The sequence below is a fragment of the Tiliqua scincoides genome, chromosome 9 (assembly GCF_035046505.1).
Source record: "Tiliqua scincoides isolate rTilSci1 chromosome 9, rTilSci1.hap2, whole genome shotgun sequence".
NCBI classification, from domain to species: domain Eukaryota; kingdom Metazoa; phylum Chordata; class Lepidosauria; order Squamata; family Scincidae; genus Tiliqua; species Tiliqua scincoides.
In genome coordinates, this window is record NC_089829.1 from 14,627,798 (window position 1) to 14,640,200 (window position 12,403).

A 12,403-nucleotide genomic window follows, 5' to 3' on the forward strand; every position below is an offset into this window, starting at 1 on the left:
CATGGGCCACGGCTTCCACAGCCCTCAGAAGGCCTCCATACCCACCTGGTGGGTGTGCTGCACTGGTGGCATAAGGGACAGCATTTTGTGGTCCTGGTCTTAGCAATTTTTGGCAAAAGTTGGAAGTGATTTTTTAGACTCTCTGCAGGCCACAGAAGGTTTTCTGGTTGCCAGGGAGGTCGTGGATGGCATCCCAAGCCCTCAGAAGGCCTTGGAAAGTCCTGCTTAAAAAAAAAAAAAGGCGCTGCCCCCCTGGATGCCCCAGGCCATTTGCCCCCGGCCCTCCTCCAAGTATGCCTGTGATGACAACAACAACAGGGCAAGGGTCCCGGGTTGTAGTATTTCATCCTACATGTGAAAAAGAAGAGTTGGGGTGATGGATACCGTTCACTGACCCAATGGTCAGCAGGTGTCACCAAAGAACCAAAGGAATCTGTTTGCTTCTACGCTCTTCTCAAGCAACCCAAAACAGGGAGGAGGGTGGATTTTGAATTCCTTCTCTGCTGAATTTCTCCCTGGATTTGCAAATTCCAGAGGAGCTCCTAGCACTAAGTTGAGGGTCCTTCCAAAGTTGGGTGTGCACATCTGTTTGAATGCTGCTATGAACGTAAGAGGGGGCCTTCAGCTAATGAGACCAGCGGTCTCTCTCCCTCAGCTCTGTGAACAGAGGCTCACAGAAGCTCTCTAGGAGTTCAGGCAGTAGTCAGACTCTGGTCATGCTGGTCAGCGTACAAACTAAGTCCTCTTGCCTCACCTCAATGAGAGTCAAGTATCAACACAGGGGCCAGGTGCACACTCACTTTCTTGCCAGTGAGTACAGGGGCCAGGCTTCCCGAGACACTGTAAGATGCTACCAATAGGCACTGAAATTCAAGCTAAACACTTGATTATGTTCTGAGACTTATTTGAATTGATTATGTTCTGTTTGCTTTTTTCTGAGCCAAGTCCATCTGCCAGCTTCACGGGTTTCCTTGGGAGTTTGTGTGCTTTGCTCTGGAGTAGCATCTGCTGAACATTACCAGCCACCGACTCCACTTTGGTCAAAGCTTTGCCTTGTGCCCAAGCAAGCCAAATTCCAGCATATTCCATAATTTTTGTTTGCAGACCTGACACGTCAAATTGATTGCTGCTACTTTGCTCTCATCTGAATGTCAGCCAGGTACTTCTAGGAAGCTTGATCAATGCCTGATGCGAGGCCAATACACATTGCATGTTTGAACACTTTTATTCAATGGTTCACTTGGAAATAAGAGAAAAGCAGAGCATAGAGTAGAGCAAAAAGCCAAGTCTCTATCTGACAAAGACAGGGTGCTTTGACTTATACAGTTTCCAGAAAGCTCAATCTTTATTTGGCTTTCCCTGACCCTCATAATGCCTTTTAAAAGCATAACACCACTGCTGGTTTTGCAAAAAATATCACTTTCTTTTGCTTGCATTAGCCATTCTGAGCCCACAGAGGCCACAAGTGGACACGAGCGGACTCAAAAGAGCCTCTGGAGGCAAAGGTGAGGAGGGAATCCCACTTATCCACTGTGCCTGTGCTTTTTTTTCTTTTTTCTTTTAAAGCTTCTGATCATTACCATCAATAGTGAGAAAGCTTCTCCTTCAGAGGGACAACATGTAGGACTTATGGTCAAACAATTCATCATCAGATGATTCTGGTTACTGAAAGCAAATGACTGTTCTTATGCAGAAACAGGAAATTACCACTTTGCATGAACATTGATTTTTGTTAGAGACCTTCTAAAAAATGCAATACTTGATTCAAAGAGTCCTTTAAGTTTTGAAATTCCAGAAATGGATAATTAAGTAGTAGTAACATTCCATGCACACCATCCCGAGCATGATACCAGGTCACTGGCACACCGTTGTCCTCCAAGCGTTTCTTGTACAAAAGTCCATCGTCCCTGAGAATGTCATATTCGCAGGTCAAAAGGAAGGTCTCAGGCAGTTGCCGGATAACCTCATCATCAGCTAGAAGTGGGGAAAACCTGGTCTCAAGTGCTGCCTTGCACACTTCGTACAGTACTTCTGAAAACGAGGCAAGCACTGGGGGCTCAGAGGTCTTGACCTTGAACTCGGCCGGAATGAGGTCGGCATTAATCCACTTACTGTACTTCACCCTCATGGCCTCAGGAACATGGGCATTTTTCATAATTGCATTCACACCTCTAGGTTTCAGAGCAAGATTCATGAAATAAAAAATCACAAGCAATTTTTTGGTTAAAATAGGGCTTGAGTGGTACTGCTGGTAGGAAGGCAAATTGATATCTAGTGCCTGGAGAAATGGGTATATCAAGATCTGTGCTCGGAGCCTTGGGAGATCCGCTCGGGACACCAGTTCTTGGGCAACCGCCGTAGAATACGTGCCACCACAACTGTCCCCACCAATAATAATGCGATTGGGGTCAACTCCGTAATCCTTGGCATGCTTCAGAAAGTGTATGGCAGCCGTGAGACAGTCTCTTAGCTTGATTGGATGCGGATGCTCAGGAGCTAAACGATACCTAAAGCAATGGCAAAAATGATCCACATTTATCATTTTGATACTCCTTTTGATGAGATTGGATACCCCCCCCCCCCCCACCGTGAACACAATCAACAGAATTCTGAACATAGAGGTTGTACCTAAGGCTTGGGATGAAGCAAAAATTGTTGTGGTCTCCTTTAGATCTGCTTAGTTCCTAGAGAAGTAATTCCTGCAGTGGTAAGTTGGTCAACCTAAAGCTGCCCCTTTCTGGCCTCACACACACTGACTCTGCACCAGGGAGAGAGGCTGTTCTATTCAGACAGGCAGACATTCCAAGCTTACTTATAAGCCAATCCTCAACTCCAGAACCACATACTCTTTTCTAACACAAAGAAATACAAAGTCACTTACCCAACACTTACAACCACAGAATCACTCCTTTGGGCAATATTGCGGCAGATTCGTTCATATCCTCCTGAAAAACACATTTTTCCAAGGGAGATTATTGGACAAGTTCTATGAACATCGATGAAGTGATAAAAGCCTCAGGGGATTTTTTTCATGTAGAAATCATGAGGTTGGGAAGGCACTGGGAGTAGATATGATTCCATTATTTTGTTCTAATCATTAAGAGGAATAAAAGCAGGTTAATGAAAGAAAAGGAAATTAGAAGGAAGGCTAGCAGTTCAGTCACAGAGAACATGCCCTGCATGCAGAAGATTCTGGATTCAATCCCTGGCCACATCTCCTGGAAGGGCAGGGTGAGACAAGGCCATGAAAGCAAGCTAAAACTAATCATTTATGCAAATATTTACTTATGTTAATAATGTTTATGCTATGTTATGGGTGTTTATAGCTAAATTAGTTTAAAACAAATTATTGGTTTATATGTTTAGGAAATAAGGAAAAGTGTTTATTTGTTTAGCATGCTTATATGTTGAGAACCAAAAAAAACCCAAACATTTTTTTGGTCTCTGTCTGCAAAATGCAAGCTGGCTGTTAATTAGTCTCAAGGAATGTCTCTTGGCAAACTGCCAAAGCATCAGATAAGATGAACGCTTCATGAAAAAAGGAGTGAAATACACTCCCAAGCTTGAATGTCAAAACAAGTGGACAGATGAAAACACATGGAAAAAGAACATTTTTGACTTTTTAAACCTATTATTCTATTAGTTCCCTTTTAAATCAAAAAAGGAAAACAAAAACAGTTTTGCCATTTGAAAACATTATATTTTCAGAAGGACAATTTTATGAATACTGAGAGAGTTATTTACACCAGAGCATCACAGAAGTGTCAAATAAATTACTAAGTTAGCATGCATGCCAAATATTCTTCAATAGTTAATAGTTATAGAGTGTAACTAACACACATATATAAGGATGTAATAGTTTAGGAATAAGTTTTATTGTTTGAAAGTTAATAATAGCATAAAAATACACAGAAAGGTGAAAAAGCTATTAAAAAGGCTTAAAGTCACAAGTCTGAAAATGTAACCTTGAGAGGCAGATGTCTTGCAAAAGTTAATTAAAAAGAGTCTAACAAGGAGACTCTGAAATGTGGTATAAAGTTACTCCTCACAGATAAGACTCTTACCTTAAGCAAGAGCATTCCTAACTCTGTATCTCCTCTGTAGACTCAAGGTCCTGCCTGATACTTTTAATTGGAACTAGGGAGTTACAACTCAAAGTGACAGATTTAGATACAACATACGAGAGAACAAATAAGGAGTAGCCAGGAAGCAGGATGCACCTGCAACAATTAATTGGGAAAAGTTATATCTCTTGGCACCAAGAAGCGAGAAAACCAAAGGTTATACACAGGTTAGAAACATTTTAATGAGGAAAACTAGCAACATTAGATAGAAAGGCCTTGGCAAGGACAGTTTATCTGTTGCTAATGAAAAATAGAGTTTTCTAAGATACAGACACCTGCAGAAACTAGCTAAACAGGAACAGATAAGCAGGAACATTCCTGAAAAAGTCCCCCAATTAAACCAAACATCATTAGAGCCTCTGTCTGAACTAAAAGCTGACAGAAGGAGCTAGATTTAGTTAAAATAAATGAGAAAAGTCTCTTAAAATCCTTTTTACAATAAGAGGTTAGTTTGTCTTGTATTAAATGTATGTTTATACCACTATACATCACAGTAACATGTCACATATAGAGAATCACACATGAAATAGAAGAAAGACCAAAGAGCTTAGTTTAAACAGAGGTTGGCAGAAAGCCCACAGTGTTTGATGAGACCAGACAGAAAGGAATTTGGAAAGATAACACTGGTAGCTCTACCAAGGTCAAACCAGTAAAGAGTAGCAAAAGATAAGAACAGAGACATACCAAAGGCCAGTAAATGAGTAAACAGTGCCATCTAGTGGTTTTTGAAATCTTTAAATTCTATATGTCTCAATGTATGTATTTGCCTTTTTTGGAGTCTGTAACTTGAAACCAACCAGTCAAATGCTTGTAAAGTTATCTGTGGCCAACCCTGAGAAAGCCCTCCATCTCTGATGTCACACACCAGCCAATGAGAAGTTTAAGACTCCTCAAACAAAGGAGCCAGAATCAAATATAAGTGAGAGGCTCACACTGGAAAATTGCTTTCTCTGAGGGCTCTGAGAGCTCCCACATGGCTCTCATTGCTCTCTTCGCTTTGGACAGGAGTCCCTGAGAAGCCCCTTGCTGGCAATGAAATAAAGCTTGCAGACAATCACCACTCTTGCCTACTGAGATTGATTTTGACCTTGCAACAAGGGTATCCCAAGAAGGTGAAAATCTGGTTGAGTATTATAAGGCTTCAGCCTGTTGTCATCCTGGACCTAGCTGTTTCCATTTTGGGAAAGCAGCTCAATCACATGCTGAAAAAAGGAATTGTTTGTTTGGTCTGGGAGCAACCATTCAAAGACCTGGGCAGCAAAGAGCCTAGTTCTGCACAGCTTGTTTTAAATAGCCAAGGACACCTTGATTGGCCATGGGATACAACTGTGTCTTCTGGTTGGGAGGAGGCAGGAGTAAGTAGTTTTCCAGGTTATAAAGTCTTCTGGAAGTTTCAGAAGGTTCTGACTCTCTATTCGTTGTGAGCTGAGAGTTGGGTATAAAGTTGGAAGGGGGTATGACTGCTTTACCATTCTGTCATGAATGCCTACCTGGTCAGATGCTGTGAGTGAAATAGGATGCAGACCTGGTGTAGAGTAAGCTTTGAGATACCTAACTGGGAGAGGGTTAGGGTCTGTAAGTTCTTAGGAAGCTGGTTTCATTATTTTGTGTTCTATCACTGTCCAATTGCCTGCCCTTTTATGTGTAACCTTATTTAATCCTTAAAATAAACCAAACATACACAGTTGTGCATCGCTTAATGACAGGGATGTGGTCCGGCACCCCTGTTGTCAAGAGAGGCTTGATGTTAAACAAAACCTTCAAAGCTGAGGGGAGCTGTGCCTTGCCTCTGGAGGCTTTTCGGAGCCCCGCAGAGGCAGCACATGTCTGAGCTGCCTCTGGGAGGCTCAGAATGGCTGAAACAACCAAGAAAATGTGACTTTCCTATTAGGAAACAAAAGTGACATTTTTTGCTTTATTAGGCATTAGGAGGCCCGGGGAAGCCTTGCAGGGCTAAAAAAGCCTCTGGAGGCAATGGTCCTCTTGGTTTTGGAGGCTTGGGGACGGGGACAAAGACCAGTGGCAGCTGTCACATATGTGGGCCATCACTGGTTGGAACATCAGTAACATCACCTGTATTTCCATTTGTGTTTTTCTGAGCAAGCCATCAAGACACTGGGCAGTGACTGGTCCTCCACGCGCTTCTCATCACCCCTCAAAGCAATCCAAGCTACAGGCCACCAGCACATCTTGTACCAATGGATTTCCCAAATAAATTACACAGTGAGTGAAGAATTCTCTCTTTATGTCTGTCCAAAATGACCCACCTATCGGTTTTGTTGGCTGATCTCATGATCCTGAAACAATGGTGCAAAATTCACTCCCTCATTCTGTGTGCAGGTCGTGACAATGAGAATGGTCAGAGGCCTAGTGCAGGCACCACACTGGCTCACAGAATTTCCCCCTTCCCCCACTGGAGCAGAAAGGTTGGCAGCAGGGGTGCTTCAGGAGAGGAACAGGCTGGGGAGAGACTTAGGATGGGGGTATTTCAGGGAAGGGAGGGGGAAATCTTGGTTGCAGCCAGGCACACCAAGCACCTATCCCCCTCTTCCCATCCCAACCTGCCCTGAGTCCTCTCGGGCTTACACCAGCTAAAGAGTTGGCATAGTTCTATGGAGAATCATTGTGGACCAGGTGGCTTAAGAGGAGGTAATATTTTTACTTACCTTCCTTAGCCGTCTGGTCCTCTCCCCAAAGCAGGGAGAGCGCAGGGTCCGTCAGCACCACTGCATATTATGGGCTGGTGGGAGTAAGACTGAGCCCTAAAACTTATTTATCTTGTTGCAGATCCCATAAGGCTGTCATTCCTTCCTAGATTCACAAATCTCTTATGTCTTCATTCTGGGTTTTGTTGAACATTGTGCACCACTTCAAATGACTTTCCTACAATTATCTGTGAACAGAATCGCACTGAAATCATGTAGCTAAACCACATTTGGAAGATGCACAAATTCAACAATTTCTCTTTGAGCAGATTAATAGGTACATATTTTGCAAAATGCTATTATGATGGACTGTCATTTTTTTTTTAAAATAGCCATGAAATCCCCCGCCCCCCCAAAGTAGTTTCCCTCAAAGGAACTTACGGATGCTCCCAACCAGGCCAGCTCCACCATGAAGGTAGAGCATTCCTCTCTTTTGGCCAGCAACTGGTGTTTTGGGCCAGTACACCCTCACTGGGACGTCGTCAAAAATCAGATCCATGATGAGCAGGTTGGAGTTCTGTAATGGTGGTATCCCATCAAATGTCAACCGCACTAATGCAAGCTTGTGGCAGATGCCAAGTTTTTCGAGAAACTTCCCCTAATTTCAAAGCAACGTAGAGAAAGCAAATCAAGAGACATTAGCACCCATGTTATTTTTTTTATGTATTATGGCTTTAAGTGATAAATATTTGGGGGGGGGGGGAATGTTCTCCCATGTAGCCTGGGTGCATCTTTAGCTCTCACCCCTTTGCTCTCACACTATAAATAATAAAAGCTATGCATATAGAAATACTCAGAACATAGTAAAATACTTTTATAACAAGCACAATTATCCGGTGGCTCAAATGCAGCCAGCAATAAAATATAAAATAAATGCATAATAAGCACAGAGCAAACAGTTTAAAATCCCAGCAGAGTGCGGAGGGGGGGGGGGCAAATGCCCCAGAGTGCCATGTTTCTGCCCCACCCTGCACCCCACCCCCATTCAGAGCCCTCTGGAGAGCCATGGAGGCTATGTGCCTTGTCCCCAATCCTCCAAGAATTCTGGACTAAGAGGAATTCAGGTCAGGATTAAAAGTTTTAAATTATGGTTGAAATTTTTTCCTGTTAAACGCACTTTGCCTTTTGATGCCTCCAATAATAGCGGTTTTCAGCCTTCCTGAGGACTCAGAAGGCTTTTAGAGGGTTGGGAAAGTAGCACATAGCCTTCCTGTCCATTGGAAAGGCTGAAAATTGCTACTTCCTGTTTTCAGAAGTCTTTCAGAGGGCCAGGGAGGCACACGGACTGCCCACCTCTAAAAAGGCCACTTGAGAACAGAAGGGGACAAAGTGCATTTAACAGGAAACGATTTCAACCATAATTTAAAACCTATTTAATCCTGACCTGAATTCCTCTTAGTCCAGAATTCTTTTCAAAGAACAGAGAGTTAACCACAGCAGGCAGAGGACAAAGAGTGACTCTCCAAAGACCATTCTTATAATCTACCCAGGCTGAAAGAATGGAACACAGCTGCCCCTTTTCCCTTGTCAGGCCTCTGGTCCAGGGTACCACTCAACATTGCTGAGCTGGTGGATGGTCCCACAGGTATGGCTTGCTCCTAACCTTCAGTGGGTCTGTAGGGGAAGCTCAGCGAGGCCTCAGTCTATTGGGGGGGGGGGGTTGTTGAATGCACCCTGATCCCCTGCCTGGGTCTTGAGGCAAGCCAGTGGTTCCCAGGCAGGTAACCTCTGCCTGCCTCACCTGTCCTCAGACTCCTCATCATCACTGGCCAACCCCAGCTTTATGGAGCTTATCAGCTCCACCCGACTTCTCCCCCTTCCTGCCAGACATCCTTAAAGTGACCCCAGCCTCCTTTCCCCCTGCATATTCCCTGGTGGTGTCTAATGGGATAGCAGGCAGTTGTCTGTCAGGTCGGGGGTGCTTTGCCTCCTCTCTTGCCTGCCCTGGTGGAGAAGGTGCCCGCCCCATTGCCAGGGCTCACAATGCATCCTCATGGCGTCCTCAAACACAGGGGGTCTTCACCCAGAGAGCGGGGCCTGCTGTGGGCATCTCTAGCTGGCAAGGTCCTTGCCACAGGTGTCCTGGGAAGCCCCAAGGTTTCCTGGGGTCCTGGCAGCAGGTGGGGGACGTGAACAGCGGCTGCTCCTCCTGCTACTTGCCCTGGTTAAAGGAGTGTCTTGGTTGGCTGCGGGGGGCGGTCTGGGAGGCTATGCCTTGTTCACCCTCCCTGCTGGGGCTGCGGTTGGAGGCCCTGCTTGGCAAGCGCTCACTGCCTCCAGGTGGCCCTCTAGGGATGGCAGTAGCAGCAGGGGCTCTTGTATGACAGCTCGGGGTTGGATGCTGCCCCTCATCCCCCGCAGATAAGTCAGGAGCTCTCAGGTGGACTGTCCCCTGACATCCCCATTAAAAAAAACCCTGTTCCCTTAAAGGGGAAAAGGCTGTTCTTCCGTCCTAACCATCATATCACTTATTGTGAGGTCATTTAGTCTGGAAGCTCCTGGAGCTTCACTGCTTGGCAGGGCTACTCAGCTTTCACTAGACAGACCCCATGGACCCTTGATCCATCTAGCTCAGTACTGTCAAGCACTGACTGGCAGCAGCTGTCCTGGGCTTCAGGCTCCTTCCCTGACCAACCTGGAGATGCTGCCTTGGATTGAAACTAGAGCATTCCATGGGCAAAGCAAACACCCTGGCAAAGACAGCCTCTACACTCACATTTCGTTTCCCACATGATGGTGTTTCTCTTCATGATGCAGATCAGCCACAACCCTCATTTAGGCACTTACAAGACTACTTCGTGTTCCTCTCTCCTAGCCACTGCAGGTCAATTTGTGAGAATACGGTGTGCCCTGCATCTCCTGTGAGCAACTTAACAGAACAAGGATATATATAAAGTGCAAGTAAGCTTACCAAACCAAATGCGCAATCACGCACTATATCCATAGCTTGTAGTATTACACGTTGTTTGAATCCAGGAGGCAAGTCTGTCCTGGTGATGGCATAATAAACGGTCCATGGAAACATCAGGGAAGAAATGCAGGTGAAGATATACCAGGACAGAACCATCAGAACTTTAGCAAGTGCCATCCCGTTTGCTCAGGAGATCACACTGGAGACATCCCTCTCGGCATCAGAGGCAAACGGAGTCCTGCCTCAGCAACGTCTCTCCAGTAAGTATAGAGGCAACAGCCCTGCACCCACCTTTGCTTTCTTGCTTAATGGCAAAGCTCAGAAGCTATTTGTTTTTGTTTTTTGCCCTGCTTCAGTGGTTTAGCAATCACGTTATTCAGTGATTTCCAAACTGAAGCTGGAAGATAGAGAATGCAATGTTGGTTTCAAAAGGATCCAGATGTCTGAGTAATTGCAGGTTAGTCAACTTACAGCATAATCCTACCCTGTGCTAGAACAGCCAAGCCCTGCCTCCCACTCCCCCCTACCCGCCTCTGGGGCAGCCCACCACCTGCCCTCTCCCTGCCTAGGAATGCTTCTTTCCCACCTCCTCCCTGCCTCCTCCCCACCCACCATAGAGCCTTGTGTTGGCCCAGTTGGGCCTATGCAAGGCTTGCCACACAAGCTGCCACAGAGGCTGGATTCAGCCTCTGTGTGCCGGCGTACCTCCGTGCGCTGTTGCAGCTTGCTCATGAGGAGGCACAAACATACTTTATAGCACGTTTGTGACTCCCCTTAGGATTGTGCTGCACATGTGTGTTCTGCTAAAGGAAGAATGTATCTGGTTGAAGGGAAATCCTCCTGGTGACTGCAAAGCTCAGTCCTGCCCCATGTTCCCAGGTGTGCTTTCAATGCAGGTTAACCTGTGCAGGTGGAAAAAGACTCTCTCCTGTGCTGGATTCCTGTGTACCATCCAGCAGCTTGCAGCTCGGTGGCTTTATAGGAGACAAACATCGCCTCCGATCGTCTAAAGAGAGCTGTCCTTGAGACATAAAAACTTAACACCCTCTCCACATCTAAAGGCAGTTTTCTGGGAGAGCTGTCATAAGGGACAAATGGCCATGGGTTTGAACAGATGTCTGGTAAGTGCCTTAAGCACCAGAGTGAGAGCCCAGTGGAGGAATTGGTGGAGGATTTATGAGGGCTGCCCCCTTCAGAAATGTAAGTATGTAAGTATGTGGGGGTGGGATGAGAGAGCGCTTCCCCTGGATAACCAAGTATAGAGGCTATGGCCGACACCTGGCATCTGAGGGTGGCTGTGCTCAAACCCTATTGGGACCAGTCTGAATGAATTCAAGGAGATCCTTCACCTTGGGTCTCACAGAATCGATCTGTCTACTCAAACACCAGGTTGTAAAAACCCTTCAAGTATAGTTCTATATCTTGTTAGTGGGGGATCTTTTTTCGAAGAGCATGTTATTTAACACTGCTTCTGAATAGTCCTTGGCACAGCCTCCACACAGCTGAGTATAGGATGCCTGGGTGAGGGTGTGTGATCCAGCCCTGACTAATGATGATGATGGCTGACCCCCTTTCCCCTTGCAGTTGCTGAAGAGGGCCCTCCCCCTACTGACCTGCTGGTCTTATAGGACAGTTTGGTTCTCTACCTCACTTGGATATTGCTCTGCTCCCTGAACCATTAAGCCTAGCTGGAGGTTCAAAAGGAATGGGAAGATTTGTATACCCTTCCTTGCTTGCCACTGGAAGCACCTTCTTCTTGTCTCAGTTCTCTGTTTGGACTGTATCTACTGTCTCCCCAAAAGGCTTTGAACCTGGAAAGGGTATTCCAACCAGACAGGACTGGGAACATGGATCCATCTCCCTCTGCTGTAGTCAATGTTCTGTTGATCTTGGAAAAGCCTATGGAAAAAAAAGCAGCAGGGAAGGGGGCCATGGAGACCCCACCTGATTTGATCCCAACCCCAGTCCTTCAACACCCCCCTCCTCCAATTCCTTGGTGCCCACTGGCACTTTTAGGGCTCAATCCTGACTTGTGCTGGATCCGGTGGGCTAGCAGGCCTGCACTACATCTAGTGCTAGTTTGGGACCAGAATCAGCGCAACCTGAGGCAAAGGGAAAACTTTCCCCTTACCCTATGCATCACGCTGCACAAGCCTCAATGGGTCTACTCGGATCTGAGCCATCTCAGGAGGTGGTGCAAATCTAAGTAGAGTGGAGCAACCAGAGGCCCACGCCACTCAGGAACAGGGTCAGGATCTGGCATAACTGCTGAATCCTGGCCCACCTCCCGCATGCCACCTGCCCTCCCCGCCCGTAAACTTCCCTCCCCCCAGACCCCTGCGTTGGCTGAGCTCAACTGATGCAAACTTACCCTGCCGGGCCTGGATCAAGCATGGGGAAGCCAGCGCAAGTCCTTGCACTGACCTCCCCAACTCTAAAGTTGGCACAAACATGCCTTTTGGCACGTTTGTGACACCCCCAGGATGGCACAAGTGACTTGCGCAGGCCTAACCCAGGGGTTAGGATTGTGCTGTTAGATGGGGGACCACTGATTTTCTCTTATTATTCACTTACTTAATTTCACTGAAGTATCTGAAGCATGTGAGAGAGTGTAGCAGCATCCACGGGTCTTCAGCACTGCAGAGCACTGCATTTTTCTTTCT

The 12,403-nt window shown here is 46.1% G+C and overlaps 1 protein-coding gene across 1 annotated transcript; it reads right to left on the reverse strand.

Annotated features, from left to right (window-relative positions):
* Positions 1-1,732: 1,732 nt before the first annotated feature.
* LOC136660333 (arylacetamide deacetylase-like 4) lies at positions 1,733-9,917 on the reverse strand. The gene is made up of 4 exons (XM_066637462.1): positions 9,741-9,917; positions 7,211-7,427; positions 2,882-2,945; positions 1,733-2,507 (listed from the first exon to the last, which is right to left on the reverse strand). The coding sequence occupies exons 1-4, from the start codon at positions 9,915-9,917 to the stop codon at positions 1,733-1,735; spliced, it is 1,233 nt and encodes a 410-aa protein (XP_066493559.1).
* Between the last annotated feature and the right edge of the window lie 2,486 nt (positions 9,918-12,403).